Genomic DNA, 19,165 nt, shown 5'->3' on the forward strand with positions numbered 1-19,165 from the left:
AAAGGTATTTAATCTGACGTTATGAAGCTAAAGCCTGATTTGCAGAATAGGCGAAGTAGACCGGTAGCTAAATGTAGTTTAAACATATTTTCTGTATTGTAAATAAAATAGAACACCTTTGTGTTTTCAAGGGTCATTATTAATTTTTGGTAAATTTTCCAAACCTTTTGTTTTAACCTCATCATTTAAATATTGTTTGTGTATTCGTGTGTCATTTTTGTTGTTAATATTTTCTCCAGAAAAAGTTTATTTTTTCTTTTTGACTTTCTGGTTGATCCTTTTTTGGCCACGAAAAAAAAAAATTTTTAAGGTCATGAACATATATATATATATATATATATATATATATATATATATATAGTGCTGGTGCCTTACACGTTCTAGAGAAGGGCTTACAAAACCACAATCCCAGCCCATGAAAAGTATTTTTAACATAATGTTTAGAAAACATGCTCAGGGGTAGCATGATTGCCTAGCCCATGCCAGGCCCTGGGTTCACTCTCCACTACAAAACAAGAAAAAAATGTATTTTTATATGTAATTCACAAAAGCAGCCTTTTTAAGTATATAATAGAAATGATATCCATACAGGGATGGGGATATTGCTTAGTTGGTAGAGTGCTTGCCTCGTATGCACAAGGCCCTGGTTTCAATCTCCAGCACCACAAAAAAAAAAAAAAAAAAAAAAAAAGTGATATCAGCACATTCACAACATTGTGAAAGCAACACTTCTTTTTTTTTTTTTTAAAGAGAGAGAGAGAATTTTTAATATTTATTTTTTATTTTATTTTTTTTTTTTTTGGTGGACACAACATCTTTGTATGTGGTGCTGAGGCTCGAACCCGGGCCGCACGCATGCCAGGCGAGCGCGCCACCACTTGAGCCATATCCCCAGCCCCAACACTTCTTATTCTACAACATTTTTAGAGTTGGAACCCTGAGCCCCACTCACTACTGATGTCTCAGAAGGGGAAGAGGGACCACAGATGGAGCTAAGGGTAAATTTCCTCAGCCATGCACACATAGTGAAATTTCCATAAAAACCTCTTTGAGAGTTCAAAGAGCTTCCAAGTTGGTGACTACAACAATACACCTTGATAGGTGCTGGGAGAGGGATGCTCTTGGAGGGGGCATGGAAACGCTGCATTGCCTCCCACACTCCCAGGTATCTCACCCTATGTACCTCTTCCATGTGGCTGTTTTATCTGTTGTAATAGATTGGCAAGACAAATTAAACTCTTCCTGAGTTCTGCAAATCATTCTAGGAAATTCTTGCATCCTAGGAGGGAGCTAGTTAGTCAGAACTAAGAAGCCTGGGACTTAAAGCCTGGATTCTCAGTTGGGGGAGTCTTATGGGAATGAGCCCTTAATCTTTGGGATCTGGTGCTAACCAGGTACTTACTATCAGAAATGAAATGAATCATTTCATTACATACCCACTTGGTGTCAGAGTTGGAGAAGTGGTATATAAAGCCCCTACATATTTTGTCAAAAGTGTTGGGAGTAAGAAAGACTGCAGAAATCCAATGCCAATCCCTTTTACAAACGGTTATGCTAGTGCTATTAAACAATGACATACTAAATTTATGAACACCTCATGTTGTCAGAACAAAGAAGGTTGAAGACTTAAGTGTTGTTTTAAATATTTTCATTGCAAAAAGAATCCTTGTCTTCTTTTCTCCTTCCAGTTGCCCTATTTGGCCCACCCTTAACATGAGTAAAAATGAATACCTCATAACATTCATAATCCCTATAATATCTCCAGTTAAGGCCCCTAACCAAATATTACTGATTGCTTCAAAGCTACTGATTGAGCTTAATATTTTATACTGTCCCAATTTATCCATCACAACTACAATTTACATTTATCTGAGGGATCCCATTTTACACATACTTTTTTTTTTTTAACCTATAGGCTATTTCTGTAGCCCTCCACTGTTCAAAATGTATGGAGAAAGGACAATCAAGGGCCTGTCTATCCCCACACACTCAGCTATGGAATTAGTGATGATTCTGTACTAAAGAGAGAAACTTATGAAGCCATCATATAAGACATTAGAAATGTTGATTAGACTTTGATCTTGGCTAAACTACCATGACATACAAGAAGGTTCAGAGCCCTACCTCTATCAAATTTGGAAGCAAAATTTGGTCCATGAAAAGCAGCTGTATGCAGTCAAGCAATAAGTATTGGCTCTCTTTGTTCTGATCTTACTTGTCCCATTTGGTTTTGGATGGTAACAATTCATGCCCTCTTTAGTTTTTTAAAACCTGACTCACTAATTAATTTGGGTCAATTTGCAAACTTCACCTTTCTCCAATACATATTTGTTCACAGGAAACCAGAGATTGTAGTACTGACCCAAATATTGGGGGTGAACCGTGACAATTCTAGGAAACTTACACTTTGACTTGGTGTAAGCAATCCATAAGCCTCATCACTTTCCCATGTCTACTGCCTCCTTCACAATCCTGATAAGGTTCCCCCGTGGATCCCAAGTGCATGTGCCCTCCCACCATCTCTTTTAAACTTCCTGCTGGCAGAACTTCCCCATGTGAACACTGACTGCTCTTTCTGTTCTAGACCTTCTACTGACTACTCTTTCTGTACTAGATTTCACAACAAACCCATTCCTCACCTTTTGGAATCAAAGGGGCTACTGTCATAATTCATGAAAAACAAACCTAACTTTGGAGGGAGCTGCTCCATGTCACAATGCAGTTGCTGTAACAGTTATACAGATTGGCAGGGAAAAAGAGAAAAAAAAAGTTTTTACAGATAACATGATTATCCACCCACAAAGTCCCAAGGGTTGGGCATGGTGGTGCATGCCTGTAATCCCAGTGACTCAAGAGACTAAGGCAGGAGAATCACAAGTTGAGACCAGCCTCAGCAACTTAATAAGGCTCTAAGCAATTTAGTGAGACCCTGTCTCAAAATGGGGAAAAAAAAAAAAAAGTCTGGGAGGTAGTCCTGTGGTTAAGGACCCCTGGGCACAATACATGGGAGAGAGAAAGGAAGGAAGGAAATCCCAAGGATTTCCTTCAGCTATTTAACAATTTAAACTATTAAGTTTGGCAAGAGGGTAGGATATAAACGATTGTACTTCTATTGTAGTACATAAACAATTGTACTTCTACATTTTAGCAATGAACAACTGAAAATTAATGTTTGATAAATAGTACCATTTAATTTAGCACCAAAAAGCATGGGATACTTATGTATAAATCTAATAAAATATGTACAGGATCTATGTGCTAAAAACTACAAACTTCTCATGAAAGTAACCAAAGAAGTTCCAAACAAAATTATACCATGTCTATGATGTGGAACATTCAATATTGCTAAGATTCCAATTGTCCCTAAATTCATTTTACACATTCAATGAAATCCTAAGAAAAATCAGAAAAATATACTTTTAAAAATCACAAAGCTAGAGTCTACAGATTATGGGAGGACAAACAAAAGTCAAATTAGTGCTGAAAAACAATGGAATTGGAAGACTTACATTATCCTATTTCAAGATATATAAACAAGAGCTATGGTTGTACAACATTTGGCAAAATGATAGATCCAAAGATCAATGAAACTAAAGGCCAGAAAAAGACCTACACACAGATTTTTGACAAAGGTGAGAGAGCAATTCAGTGCTGAAAAGGTAGATAATTGAGTGTCCACACATAAAAAGGGACCTTGGCCTCACACCTTAACCGATTAACTCAAATGGCTCACAGTCCTAGATATCTTCACAGTCCTGAAGACGTAAAATTTTTGTTACCTTGGATTAGGTAGAGTACTTATATCTGGGAACAGAAAAATAATAATCCATTAAAGTCCAAAATTGAACCTTATCAAAAACTTTTAAATTTCCACTCTGAAAAATACTGTTAATCAAATTAAAAGAAATGCCACATACTGCGATAAAATATTTGCAAAGCACATGGCTAACAACAGATATGTATTTGGATCAGTTTTATACACACACACACACACACACACAGTTTTTTTTTTCCTTAACGCACACAGTTGTTTTTTCTGTTTTTTTTTTTTAAAGGGCCACAATTTCAACAGTTCACCAAAGTAAATAAGAACACCAAACAAGCACATGTAAAGACACTGAACGTAGTCCTAGGGAAACACAAATTACAACCAAAACGAGATACCACTAAAGCCTTGTGAAACACAACAGATTAAACAAAAACAAAAGAAAACCCTAAAACATCTTGGTGAGAAAGAACTGGAACTCTCATACATTGATGATGGGAATACAAAATGGAAAGCCATTTTAGAAGTTTGTCCATGTTTTGGAAAGTTAAAAATATTTTTACCATACAACCCAGCAATAATCCTAGATATTTATGAAGACAAAAGGAATCACGTTGATACACAAAACTGTATGTAAATGTTTATAGCTGCTTTCTTCATAGCTGCTGAATCTGAAAACCCAAATATTCTTCAAGTAACAAATGGATAAGCAAATGTGCTACATCCACACAACAGAGTACTACTCAGCAATAAAAGGAATGACTTGAGGCCTGGGGAAGGAGCCCAGTGGTAGAGCATTGGCCTGGCATTCATGTGGCCCTAAGTTTGATCCCAAGCACTGTCCGGACCCACAAAAAAAGGGAATGACAGACACATGTAAGAAGATGGGCAAATCTCCCAAGCATTATGCAAAGTGCAAAAAGCCAGATTCAACAATCTACATTCTATTAGATTCCATTGGGAAAAGTAAAAGTAATAGAAAACGTGTCAGTGGTTGCCAAGGACTGGCAGTCGGAAGAAGGGCTGACTATACTGAACAAGGGAACTTTGAGGCAGGGGATACTAGAACTTTTAAGTTTTTTACTGTGGTGGTGGTTACCTGATGGTAAACATTTACCAAAGCTCAGCTTTAGTGTATATAAATTATTCCTTATTTAAAATTTTTTAATGTTATATTTCATATTTCTTTTATCTAAGAAATTTTTATCATGAATAGATACTGAATTTTGTTAAGTGTTTTCTCTGAATCTGAAACACTAATCCTAAGGATCCACAAACAGAAAAGTATTGAACCAATATGATATTCAACAGAGCTAACTAATCTATAGAGTAAAAATCATAATATATATTGGCATTGAAGGTGGGATTGACTGGGAATGGGCATAGAGAAACTTTCTGCTTAACAAAAATATTGTACACATATGTCAAAACTCAGGAAGTGAAGTGAGGTGTAGATCAGTGATAGAGGACTTGGGTGAGGCCCTGGGTTCCATCCCCAGCACCAAAAAACAATTTAGGAAGCCACAGATTTGAGATTTATACATGTTACTGAATTCAAACTATACCCCAATAAGGTACAATAATTCTGGCCACAATCCATTGAACTGATTTATGAACCTACTAATGAGCTATACCACTCCCCAATTTGATAAATCTTCATTTATAGGTTGCACAGGATTGGAAAAAATGTGTGCATATATCTAATTTAAATGTCCTCTAAGCCTTGTAGAACAATTCATCTGAGGATGATTTTACAGAAACTAATTTAGAGATGAACTGGATAAAAACCTTTAAATATATAAAAACCTTTCTACTATTTAGCAATTACTGTGAACATACAATATACTAGGCACTGAAAATGCAGAGATTTGGCAGTCAATAAGGTCTCTACTCTCTTGGAGATTACATTCTAATTGAATGGATTTTGGAACTTCCATCTTGGTACTTTTTAGTTTATTCCAGATCAGATTCATCCTTCTTGAGCCTCTTGTCTGTATATATCTGTTAGAGGTGAAGGTTCTGAATAAAGTCCTGTGGTTCCATTCTTATGAGGCTTCTCTGTGTTTGGTCTCTCAACCACTATCAATCTCTAGCAAAAACCAGCCCTTTTATTAAGCAAATCTTTTATCTTCTATGACAGCTCTGATAATTGGACTATTTCAGCACCCATTTGAGATACTAAAACATAAAATTTTACAGTTTATGATGAAGGGAAGTCCTTATCACCCTCATCATCAGCATGGATTCTCTGATGAATTATAAGACTTGAGCTCCAACTGAAGCCCTTCCCACACTCCTCACATGTGTATGGTTTTTCTCCAGTGTGAACTCTCTGATGGGCTTGAAGGTATGAGCTCCAACTGAAGACCTTCCCACATTCCTCACATTTGTATGGCTTCTCTCCAGTGTGGACCCTCTGGTGGGCTTGAAGGTAGGATCTCTGTCGAAAACGCTTTCCACACACATCACATCGGTATGGTTTTTCTCCTGTGTGGACACCACGATGAGCCAGAAAGTTTGAGGCCCGACAGAAGCCCTTCCCACACTCTGCACATTGATATGGTTTCTCTCCAGTGTGGCACCTCTGATGGGCTTGAAGCTGAGAACCTACACTGAAGCCCTTCCCACACTCAGCACACTGATATGGTTTCTCCCCAGTGTGGACTCTTTGATGCACTTGAAGACTTGAGAACTGACTGAAAGCCTTGCCACACTTTTCACATTTATAGGGTTTCTCTCCTGTATGGATTCTACAGTGAACGTTAAGATCTGAACTCCGACTGAAGCCCTTCCCACAAGTACCACATTTGTATGGCTTTTCTCCAGTGTGGCCTCTCTGATGGGCCAGAAGATTTGAGGCCTGACTGAAGCCCTTACCACACTCCTCACATTTATAGGGTTTTTCTCCTGTATGGACTCTAAAATGAATGTTAAAATCTGAGCTACGACTGAAGCCCTTACCACAAGCATCACACTGATACGGTTTCTCTCCAGTATGGCCTCTCTGATGGTCCAGAAGATTTGAGGCCCGACAGAAACCCTTCCCACACTCCTCACATTTGTATGGTTTCTCTCCAGTGTGGCTTATCTGATGGGCTTGAAGGTGTGAACCTACACTGAAGCCTTTCCCACACTCCTCACATTTGTAGGGTTTCTCCCCTGTGTGGATTCTACAGTGAATGTTAAGGTGTGAGCTATAACTAAAGCCCTTGCCACATGCATTGCATTTGTATGGTTTCTCTCCAGTGTGGATTCGCTGATGGGCCTGTAGTCGTGAACGCCAACTGAAGCCCTTCCCACACTCTTCACATTTATAAGGTTTCTTTCCAGTGTGGACTCTCTGATGGACTTGAAGATAAGAGCTCTGGCTGAAGCTCACTCCACACTCCTCACATTTATAGGGTTTCTCTCCTGGGTGGACTAGCAGAGGACCTTGGCAATATGAGCTTTTTCGGACACTCCTCCCATGCTCCTCATGCTTGTATGGATTCTCTCCAGTACGGACTCTCCGATGATGGGGAGATTGCAACTTTTGACTGAAACCCTTACACAATTCATCAGATTTGTTTGAACTCTCTCTACTGTGCACTCTCTGATGGGCTTGCAGACTGGAAAATCGACGGAAGGTACTATCACATTTTTCACATTTGTAGGGCTTGTCTCCTGCATGGGGTCTCTGGTTAACTTCAAGATGAGAATCCCAAATTGAACCTTTCTTACAGGTCTCCCTTTTGTAATGTTTTTTATCAACATGGATTCTGTGGTAAACTTGAAGACGTGAATCCTTGTTAAAACATTTCTTGAACACATCTTCAGAGAGTGCAACATCTTGTTTTTTTAACCAAGAGCCAGTTCCTTGAGTTAAGTCCCCTGTAACCTGTTGCCAGACTTGTGAGTAGAAAAGCTCATCATGGGGCAGATACTGTAACTTTACTTCTTGGAGAGTCTCTATCTCACTTAGATTCTTATTTCCTAAAAGGACAAAGAGAATTCAGAGATGAGGCATGTGAATGCTCTGTTCAGTTACGTGATTAGGCCAATAGCCTAAGGTTTTATTAAGAAGGTTCTATTTTTCTTTATCATCATGCATTAGGTTATCTGTCTTATAAGAGCCCAAAAACCAAGAGACAGTCTACTATGCTCCCATTCACTGCACAATAATGACACCCGTTTAGAGTTTTCATAAGTTTTATAAGTAAGCTATAAGTTAGAAATTTGATAGTCAAAGAGCAAGAATAATACTTCCTAGGAAACCTATACCAAGAAGCTGAACCTTACCAAAAGGCTTGCCTTCTTTTGCTGCAGCAGGTGTCTGGTAAAATCTTCTACATAATTTTTCTGCTTACTGCATGTACAACTGGCTCAGCCATTCAGTCTAGGGTAATTGTTATAGCAGTTTCGACAGACTAACACAGTGAATTAATGGATTTTAGCATATGTTTACCTATATCCAGAAGAACCTCGTAAACTAGAAATAGGTTAGACACCTAACCGAATAAAGCTGTTCTAGATTGTGTTTCATCACACATTTGTACATTTGTACTTACCAGCCTTTAAGTGTCTCCATAACTAATAGAAAAAAATCCATGTAACCATTATTAACACATTAATTCATTCCACAAGTATTTATAGGAAACCTGCCCTCTGCCGGGTCAATTTTATACACTGAGGAAGACCAACAAAATAGACAAAAATTTTCCTTTCTTCTGAGGTCACATTCCAGTGGGAATAAAGTGAGATAATCATGTAAACAAAAATATGTTAATATAATAAGTGGTGATCAACGCTTAGTTGTAAAATAAACAGGAAAAGGGAAGCAAAGGAAGAAGGCAACATTAACAGAGTGGTTATGGAAGGCTTTTCTTCAGATAGGACATCTGAGAAGAGACCTGATGAAGTAAGGGAGGGGCCAAGAGGATGACAGAAGGAAACACCACTCCTTACAAAAAGCAGTCCAAGCAGCAGGTGATGAGGCACAAGCACACTCAGCCTAGCAGAGAGGCCAGTACGGATGAACTGATTGACAAGGAGGAAAGTCACAGGTGTGTTTACAGAACAATGGGGGAACAAGGAGCAGACAGACACATGAGACATGATAAACCACTTTAGGTACCTGGATTTTACTCTAAACGAAGTTAAGAAGTCATTAGAGGTTTAGAATAAGAAACGAGACATGATCTGACTAACATTCAAGAGTCAAAGAGGGGCTGGGGATGTGGCTCAAGCGGTAGCGCACTCGCCTGGCATGCGTGCGGCCGGGGTTCGATCCTCAGCACCACATACAAAAAACAAAGATGTTGTGTCCGCCGAGAACTAAAAAATAAATATATTTAAAAAAAAAAAAAAAAAGAGTCAAAGAGGCTGGGATTGTGGCTCAGTGGTAGAGCACTTGCCTAGCATGTGTAAGGCACTGGGTTCAATTCTCAGCACCACATAAAAATAAATAAAAATCCATCAACGACTTAAAAAGAATTTTTTAAAAAAGGAGCAAAATCAAAGTGGAGAGTGGACTATAAGAGAGCACAACTGAAGGGTGAGGGCAGAATAAAGACCACTTCAGTGATTAGAGACCCAGGCACTAGCTTAACTCAGAGCAAAGCTGTGGAGATGACAAGGACAGACACAGAACTGCATGGTTCTCACCTGGGGAGTTACCACTCTGAGTTGACACCTTCTTCATCCAAAGCTCTTCTCTCTCTCTCTCTGGTGTGATGGACTGATGTCCTACAAAAAGACAAAAACAAAATACATTAGAGGCCAAAATTGCTAAAACTTGTCATTCTCCCTGCATCATCTTCAGGACATCAAAACTAGTGTTTATGGGCTGGGGTTGTGGCTCAGCAGTAGAGTGCTCACTTAGCATGTGCAAGACCCAGGGTTCAATCCTCAGCACCACATTAAATAAATAAATAAATAAATAAATGAAATAAAGGTATTGTGTCCATCTACAACTAAAAAAAAAGCTAGTGTTTTCCAAACTTTCAATCATGACTCAACAGAGGAAATATATTCTATGCGAAGACCCCAAATATGAAGACATTAGTATACATTACTGGAAAAAAAAAAGTCCTCTCTCTCCTCTTTCTCTCTCCTCTCTCTTCTTCTTGGAGGCCGTGTCATGACCTGCTTTCCTCACCATACTGCTAAAAATAAATAAGTAAATAAATAAATAAATATTTTTTTTAAATGAAAATGTCTGTTTTCACTGTACCCTCCCCACTGTCTCTCACACTGCTCTTGGCAATTCGATGCAGTTTTGCAGTTATGGTCACGTATAGTATTTTCTACTGTACTGTATTTCATTAAGAAACATTCATACAAGGCTGAGTTTGTGACTCAGTGGTAGAGCTCTTGCCTAGCATGTATGAGGCACGGGGTTTGAGCACCGCATGTAAATAAACAAAATAAAGGTCCATCAACAACTAAAAAAAAAAAAAAATTCATACAATTCACTAAATACCATGACCCACTAATTGGAGATGACTGCAATTTGTGTGTGTGTGTGTGTGTAGTGCTGGGGATTGAACACAGGGCCTTGTGCATGTGCGGCAAGCATTCTAACAAATGAGCTATATCCCCAGCCCAGATGACTGCAATTTGAGAAAAGACAAAAATTACAGCAATCATATTGTCAACTTATTCATTTACAAAAAAACACATTACTCAGGGGAGAAAAATCAAAAAGATTTCAACTCTGTCTCATGATGAAAACTCCAAAGAAAACTCCAAAGCCCTGCACATCTAGGGACACAGACGTGCCACAGGGAGCTAATGTTCCGCCAGAGCATCTGTCCTCACCCACTGAGACCACATTCCTGAAGTTCTCCAGCATCACATCTTGGTACAGCTTCCTCTGGGAAGAGTCCAGCAGCCTCAGTTCCTCCTCAGTGAAGACCACAGCCACGTCCTTGAATGTCACCACCTCCTAAAACATCAAACAGACTCCACCTAAGGGCTGGGGATGTGACTCAAGCGGTAGCCCGCTCGCCTAGCGCCTAGCGTGCGTGCGGCCCGGGTTCGATCCTCAGCACCACATACAAAGACGTTGTGTCCGCCGAGAACTAAGAAAAAATAAATAAATATTAAAATTCTCTCTCTGTCCCCCTCTCACTCTCACTCTCTCTCAAAAAAAAAAAAAAACAAAAAACAGACTCCACCTAAATGTTGTGGCAAAAATCCACTGGAAGAAGGGTAACACTGAGAAAAGTAGAAAAGATGTGTTGCAGTTCTAGATTCTAAGAGACCAGAGTCAACTTTACCATAATATATGTTAAAGATTTCTTTCTTGTCATAATAAATGCTGAAAAGAACAACTTTTTTGTAAATATTAGTCCATCTAATTATTAGAAGTGAAAATTACAATATCAGTGAATATGCAACTTCAAAATTTGATGTACAGTGACAGGTTTCAAATTTTCCCCGATTTTATCCTTCCCCCAAAGAATATACATATTTATCTAAATTAAATTTTTTTTAATTCTAGGTAATCTAGTTAGTAAAAAAAAATAAAATAAAATAAAAACATGTTTTGGTTACTTGCACTTATTTGATAATTAATGAGATCCTATTTTCATATATTTACTGGCCTTTTTTATTATTATTATCCTTTTTCTTATATCCCACTTTTTTTTTTACCTTATGTCTCTGTTAAATTTCTATTAAATATTTTAAACTTTTGTTTTGGGGTATATGTATGTATGTGTACATATTAGACATTTCCACCCATATTTTGCTATTATTCTTATATAGCTTTGTGTAACGGCAGTATTTTGCAACTTTAGCACAACTGGTATTTTGGGCCAGACACTTCTTGGCTATGGGGGGCTGTCTGGTGTACTATAAGATGTTTAGCAGCATCCCTAGATTTTATCCACTAGCACCCTCAACTGTGACAAAACTGTTTCAAGATGTTGCCTAGGAAATAGAATTACTCATGATTAAGAATTTTTTTGATAAGAATTAAACACTGTTTTAACTTTTCATCTGAACACTGTTCATCCCCAGAGTTCTGCCTGAATGTGCAGAACTATGAATTATGTCAATAACATAGACAATGGGTCACTGAAGCGTGAACTGAGAAGGGCAGTATGATCTGTAGTATCTTCAACCCACCAGGACAACTTTGGCACCCACAAAGAAAGGCCTAAGTGTTGGGAGCTGCTCTGGAAATACACGCCCTTAAGCCCTGAACAAGAGATACTGAACAATTATTGTGCCCCACATTAACATTTACCTCCGATCAGATAATGAGGCATGGCTCCAGGAGTAGGCATCACCCAGTGGGGTTGAGTTACACTCATCTGTTCCCTTGTAATCCTACCCCTTGCCTCATTTGAATGGCTTCTCCCCAATAAAACCAGGTTCAAGGCATGGTCTTTCTCTTTCTTGCCTGCCTTGCCTCCTTTGCAGGACCTGGGTCAGAGGAGCCATCACAGAACTCAAAGAAAAAGGTATTTCTCTGTCTCTGTGTGATTATTTCATGCCAGCCCAGTTCACCAGGAATGACCCTGACTGGTTTAGTTCTGTGTCCCAGCACCTAAATCCTTTACACAGAGAATTCTTTTCCCTTCCCCGCTCTCTTATCCAAGTAAAAACTTTAGGAGACTTTCTGAATCAGTTGAATCTTCAGTCTCCAGTGTGAATTTTAGCAGTTTTCTGAAATTCTATAATCCTGATTCTTAGCAATGCACGTGAAACCAAGCACTACTTTTTAAGGTTGGTTTGAGATCTAAATGCAATAAAAGTACCTAGCAAGTCTTCTTGTATTATAGCTTTAAAAATTAAATACATTATTACTTCAATAAAATAAATTAATGTAATGGATTTTAAAAATGTAGATCAGGAAGTAAACACATCTGCAGTGTAACTCCAGCATGGGTAAAAGATATCTAGCTTTATTGTGTGGATCTTTGATTGGTTAGATCATGTTACATCATGCTGTATTTTTATAGTCTATATGCAAAGTACCACATATCAAAAGTGCTTTTTCAATTTAGTGTTCCTCAAATATTAGAAAAAAAATAATAACTCCTTCAAATTCCTTTTTGGGGAAAGGCTTATGATCTAGGAAAACTGTACTACACTGTTCCTTAACATAACTGTAAAAATTCTAAACTACTTAAATGTCCATGAACAGGGAAAAATTATCTCTCAACTCTCCCCGCAACAGAATATGCCAACTTAATGGAATATTAATTGCTGTGGTTTGGATCTGGAATGTCCACTGAAAAGCTCATATATTAGTCAATGCAGCAATGTTCAGAGGTGAAAAGATTGGATTATGAAGAATCAGACCTCATCAATAGATTAATCCATTTAATGAATTAATAATTTGAATGGGGACTGGGGTTGTGGCTCAGTGGTACAGCACTTGCCTAGCATGTGTGAGGCACTGGGTTTGATTCTCAGCTCTGTATATAAATAAATGAATAAATAAATAAATATCCATCAGCACTAATATATATATTATATATAATATATAATATATATATCTTAAAGAGAGAGAGAGAGAGAATTTTTTAATATTTATTTTTTAGTTTTCGGCGGACACAACATCTTTGTTTGTATGTGGTGCTGAGGATCGAATCCGGGCCGCAAGCATGCCAGGCGAGTGCGCTACCGCTTGAGCCACATCCCCAGCCATATATATATATATATATATATATATATATATATATATATATATATATATATATATATAAATAATAATAATGATAATTTGAATGGACTTCACCAGGAGGGGTGAAAATGATAAGCAGGTTAGACCTGGCTGGAGGAAGCAGGTCACTAGAGCATGGTCTTGGAACTATATTTGTCCCTGGTCTCTTCCTGTCTCCTTCCACGTTGTCCCGAGTTGAGCAGATTTCTTCCACCATATTTCTGCCTTGGAGCCAGCAGACCATGGACTGAACTTCTAAAACCATGAACCAAAATAAATCTTTCTTGTGGGAAGCCATTCTAACACGTGATTGGGTGACTCCCGTTAAGGGCCTGAGGCGCTTTGGCTCTGTCGAAGCTTTCCCGACCCTTTCCTGATGAGAGAGCCCATCCGTGTAGGGGTGTGCCTGACCACTGACCCCGGGGACCCAATCACTGACCCTGACCTTGGAGTGCAGCCCCCCCCTCAACCTTCATTGGATGGAATTCTCCCCTGAATCTCTTGTTCCCCAATAAAGGGCTACTCCCAGGCGTGTTCGCTCTCTCTCTCCTGCTAGCCCTGAGTAATCCTCGCTGCCCTGCTGGGCGGCCAGAGGTGGGAACCAGAGAGGTGAGCCGTCTCGGACCTAGCAATATAAATAAGGTAACTGTCTGTGTGTTTTATTTCGATCTCTTCTAACTAACTTTATGCCTAGAACCTCATTAATGAAACCACTGCGCAGGCCACGTGGTAGACTTTCTTCCACTAAATTGTTACTGTCAGATGTTTTGTTCGTTTGTTTTGGGGGGCTGCTAGGGATTAAACTCAGGGGCACTCAACCAGCCCTATTTTGTATTTCAATTCAAAGAAAGGGTCTTGCTGAGTTGCTTAGCACCTTGCTTTTGCTGAGGCTGGCTTTGAAGCTGAGGTCCTCCTGTCTCAGCCTCCAGAGCTGCTGTGATTACAGGCACACGCCATCATGCCCAGCATGTCAGGTATTTTGGTCACAGCTATCACAATGATGTAATCATAAAAAATGCTGGGCATATAATAGTTCTTATAAAAGGTATAACAGAATTTTATCTATATAATGATTACAAATATACCATTATATTTACCTGTAAATAAATATAAAATTTTTTGTATCCTATATTTGAATGCATATGAAGAAAACAGCATGGGAAAATAACTGTCATTTTATTTTAAAAAAATAGTAGAAAATTGGGAGATTTTTATCCACTATTGACTTTTCTATGCTTTTTGATCAAATTATAAAATGATAAAGCAATGAAAATTAAACTATACTAAAAAGTAGCAAGCATCTGGCACCCAAGAGCTTCTCAAATGCCTACTATTATCCTTAATTCTTCCTCAGAAAAAGAAGCTAGATGTATGTAATCTCTCAGAAATGAAAACGACAATTTAAAATGTGAAAAAGTAAGCCCAACTCACCTTGAATTTGGTCATTGTGTCCTCCTCCTTCTGGGGAACACTGAGTCTTAGGAAGGCATAACATGAGAATGAGGAAAAAAAAAGCCAAAAGGTTGTTGCTTTCAAATGAAAACCACCTCGAACTTCTGGAGTATCTGTTATTCTCTTAGTCTGTCATGCTTAACTTGATGCCTCTTAAATAATATTTAAGATTTCCTAAATGACTGGGGTTTGGGGGATGTAAAATATAAAATGTAAAATTTACCACTTTAACCACTTCTAAGTGTACAATTTAGTAAGTGCATTGACAATGTTGTGCAACCACCCACACTGTTCATCTCCAGAACTTCTGTACCACCCCAAACTGAAATTCTGAACCCACTGAGCAATAACTCCCACTCCCAAGCCACTGGTGACTACCTCCTCTGTGTCTATGACTGGGTTGCAAAATCTACCATGTTAACAAGGTAGGGTCTTAAAAAGACTTTATCATGGAGATAAGGAACTTTAACAAAAACCTGTGTCTCTCTAAGTTTTATTTAACCCCAAATTTGATAATCAATGTCAATGAAATTAACAAGCTAATTATCATCATAATCATAAAAACAATAATGGTTAACATTAAATAAACACTAAGTATATATTAGAGGCCTTGTGAAGCACTTGGCTCATGTCTCATTTAGGTCCCTCACACATACCTGTGAAGAAGCTACTGTTACGATAGTTAGGTGACCTTTGTCCAACCACCTACACATTGGTGCCCATCCTCAGCTATAAAAAGAAGAAAAACAGATTATTAGTCATAGGATTATTATGGGGAATAAATGAATAAATTCATGCAGTACCCTTGGCAAAGTACCTGGCATTTCAGCAAGTTTTCAAGAAATCATGACAATTTTTATACCCATTGACAGGTGAGGTCAAGAGGCAGGAGTGGTCCTTGAATCCAGCTCTCACACCACAGCCAGTGTTGTAAATCTTGTTTCTCTTTTGCTTCTAAAGACAAAAATAAGCAGATGGAAGTCTAAGTCTGACAGAGAGAGAAATGACAGCTTGAGAACTATGGATAAAAGACAGACACGGAAATGGAGAGGACTGCGAAGTCAAAGGATCTGCTTGAGGGAAATGAGAACTAAGCTATGAAAGGGACAGGCTCTAAAAATGGAGAGGACTGCGAAGTCAAAGGATCTGCTTGAGGGAGATGAGAACTAAGCTATGAAAGGGACAGGCTCTAACCAGCCTGTCAGTATTTGAATACTGACCTCTCCACTTGCCAGTACTTTGTGCCTTTGCATCTAATCTAAAAATTGGTAATAATAATAATACCAAACTCATAGGAAAGTCAGTCAAAGTGACTAAGTATACATAAAGCTTTTGGAAGTGTCTGGCAGCTTAAACCTTCAATATATATTCCCCAGGGACCAACATGGCTGTTTTATGTGAAAGAGTCAAAATATTCCTTCTTTGGTGCTATGGATTGAATGAATGTGGCCCCTGAAAATTCATATGTTAAAACCCTAATGTGATGTACTGGGCCTCTGGGAGAAAATTAAATCATGAGGGTGGAAACTCCCCAATGAGATTAGTGTCCTTACAAGAAGAAAAAGTGAGGGCTGGGGTTGTGGCTCAGTGGTAGAGCACTGGCCTAGCATGTGTGAGGCACTGGGTTCAATTCTCAGCACCGCATACAATAAATAAAATAAAGGCCCACTGACAACTAAATTTTTTTTTTAAAGGAGAAGAAAAAGTGAGCTAGTCCCTCAACCCCCAGTATGAACAATATGAAGCTACTAGAAGATGGCACCTGCAAACCAAAGAACATGGCCTCACCAGACATCAGGTTTGCCAACACCTTGATCCTGAACTTTCCAGCCTCCAGAACTATGAGAAATAAATGTATGTTGTTAAGCCACCTGGTATGTGGTGTATTATAGGAGTCAAAACTGACAAAGACACTCAGGTGACTACAGCTGCACACAGCTTGGTAAGTAAAATATAGGCTGGATTCCAGATTTTACTCAAACTTTCGGCCGAGGCCCCTGCATAGTGAACAAGGCATCAACTACACACAGTGGCCCTAATACAAATTCTCCTTACAGATCTCAGGATATGGTTCTGATTCTGAAGAAGGTAGAAATAGAGAGGAAAATATCCAGCTTAAGAGATCAGTATTAGTTAATTATTAATATATTGCTTCTAAGTTAATTATTAGTTAGGTAGAAGAACCTATTATGAATTTCTTTCCAACCATGGAGAAAATCCCCATTCAAAATTTGTGATTTGCTTTATTCTAATTCCATATCTGTCCAGCAATTTCTGCTTGGTAAGAATGTTTTGCCCTCTCCTAATCCTTCTGGGGGAAAAGAAATAATTAGTAAATCAACCATCTCTCTTGTGATTAACAGTTATTGTTTTATATTCCAAGTACCTAAAACATCTCTAAGAAAGTAACTGTTCAGTAAAACTGACTGAAAGAATGAATTAACCCACCACCAGACAGGCACAGGCACATGGCAAGACTAGACTAGTTGGTCTAGATCTCTTTTGAGTTGCAAAGGAGAGCAGGAAGATTCCTTTTGTGTCATGATCCACACTGGAGCACCCTATTTCCAGTTGCCTGATGGGACAGCTACCTACATGAATCACACTTACTCACTGATAACTCCTCTCTGCCAACCTTTTGCTGAACACTCTGAGAATATGATGAGGTCCATGAATCAGAGGTCCCTATAGTCTAACAGGACAGAGAAAAGAAACTAAGGGTTATACGCCTCAATGCAGCAAAGAAATTCACCAACTTCCCTTTCCTAACTACAACTCTTTCTCACATTAATAATATTCTCCAAGTTGCCAAGAGCAAGAACTTAAGAGTCGCTGTTAACATCTGTTATAGGCTCATTTGTGTTCCTTCTAAACTCATATGGAAGTCCTAACTCTCAGCACCTCAGAATGTAACTATTTGGAGATACTGCCTTTACAGAAGTAATTACATTAACACACAGAGGGGTAGTAGAGGAGTCTGGCACATGGAGGAGGAAAGTCTCAGAAAAAGCCAAAACTCCTGACATCTTGACCTTAAACTTCTTGCCTCCAGAACTGTGAAAAAAATCAATCTCAGTTATTTAAGCTACTTAATCTGTGGCACTCTCTCATTAGAGCCCTAGCAAATGAATATAATCTCTTGTCCCTGTTCTTCACATAAAAATACCTACATCATAGGGCCTTTGTAAATGAGTTAATTTTCATCAGCAAGCCCTTAGAACACTACTTGGCACTCAATATTTCCTATTATGGCTATTATTCATGGCACATTTTTCCAATTATTCAACAATAATTTAACTTTTGTAGCAGAAACATTTGTTAATAAACGAAATACCTTCTTCCACTCTGAACAGAACAGGAAGATGAATCCTAAGTCCTGCCCAGTGAGGCTCTGCTGCCGGGAGCCTGGGATTCACTCCTCCTCTCCGCAGCCTTTCAGAAGACAGGGCAGGGGAAGGGAAGAAGGCTGGGGGGTACCATGATCTTATTTGTGGTACTGGAAAATCCACACAGGATCTCACCAAACTCCATCTGTGAGCGATGCACGCTTTCTTCAAAAAAACAGGTTAGAAGTAGTCCAGGGGCTGCCTTCTTTACGCTAAGAAGAGCGAGTGGTACTGCAAAGACCTTGCAAGGAAACGAACAGTGTTTTGGTTACTATAGTGGTCCTACCAGAAACGCCAACAACCGGCCACACGCCTACACTGTCCTGCAAATTTAACTTGTACTCTCAGACTGAAAACAGATGTTTAAGACAGGTACTTGGGATATTCCCTTTTACACGTGAGGAAACCAATGCTCTGAAAGATTCCTACCGAACCTTATGCTGCTGAAAGCCACAGAGAGTGGGGAAGGAGAGGGAAGGCGGGTCGGGCAGCAGAGCCCAGAGCTCAAAGGCTGCACTCCAGGTCCGCCTCCAACCCGGGGACTCGCGAACCCACCAACAGCAAAGGTCCCAGAGAACCGAAGGCGGCGCCGCCCCTGACCCTCCACCCCGCCCTCCGCCGCTAGTCGCGGCTTCTCTTCTCGGTGACCCAGGTGCAGATCTCGCTGACCCTACCATCAGATCACAAAGATTACAGGAGACCTCGGGGTCCCCAAATCCACTCACTGCCCTGAGAGGTACTACACAGGCCGCGATCGCTACCCCCGCGACGGAAGTGCGCGGGTGGCTCCGAGCTCCGGAACTACACTTCCCAAGATCCCGCGGGACACTGGGCCGTAGCCCCCCGCCCCGCCCCGTGGAAGTGCTGGCGCAGACTTGCATCACCTGAAATGTTCCGAGAACG

At 39.4% G+C, this 19,165-nt stretch overlaps 1 protein-coding gene across 9 annotated transcripts; it reads right to left on the reverse strand.

Annotated features, from left to right (window-relative positions):
- Window positions 1–3,161: 3,161 nt before the first annotated feature.
- On the reverse strand, window positions 3,162–19,165 carry ZNF45 (zinc finger protein 45). 9 transcript variants are annotated; one of them, XM_081275581.1, is made up of 7 exons: window positions 19,147–19,165; window positions 18,211–18,503; window positions 15,694–15,830; window positions 15,533–15,605; window positions 10,565–10,691; window positions 9,410–9,490; window positions 3,162–7,738 (listed from the first exon to the last, which is right to left on the reverse strand). In XM_081275581.1, exons 4-7 carry the CDS (start codon window positions 15,587–15,589, stop codon window positions 5,967–5,969), a joined length of 2,037 nt encoding a protein of 678 aa, XP_081131707.1. In that variant the 5' UTR covers window positions 15,590–15,605; window positions 15,694–15,830; window positions 18,211–18,503; window positions 19,147–19,165; the 3' UTR covers window positions 3,162–5,966. The 9 variants fall into 9 exon arrangements, with proteins under 9 accessions (XP_081131707.1, XP_081131703.1, XP_081131709.1 ...); XM_081275577.1 differs by lacking the exon at window positions 19,147–19,165 and adding an exon at window positions 18,937–19,134; XM_081275583.1 differs by lacking the exon at window positions 19,147–19,165 and adding an exon at window positions 14,856–14,901 and having other exon boundaries at window positions 18,211–19,134.

This window comes from Spermophilus citellus, assembly GCF_964194105.1.
Source record: "Spermophilus citellus genome assembly, chromosome: 18".
Taxonomy (NCBI): Eukaryota; Metazoa; Chordata; class Mammalia; order Rodentia; family Sciuridae; genus Spermophilus; species Spermophilus citellus.

Excerpts from the sequence above, each read along its gene's own strand:
- ZNF45 (XM_081275581.1), bottom strand. The coding sequence starts at position 15,589 with ATGTGTAGGTGGTTGGACAAAGGTCACCTAACTATCGTAACAGTAGCT. Across the intron at positions 10,692-15,532 it reads TAACAGTAGCTTCTTCACAG|GAGGTGGTGACATTCAAGGA; the intron begins GTATGTGTGAGG and ends TTGATGTTTTAG. Across the intron at positions 7,739-9,409 it reads TCAGAGTGGTAACTCCCCAG|GAAATAAGAATCTAAGTGAG; the intron begins GTGAGAACCATG and ends TTGTCCTTTTAG.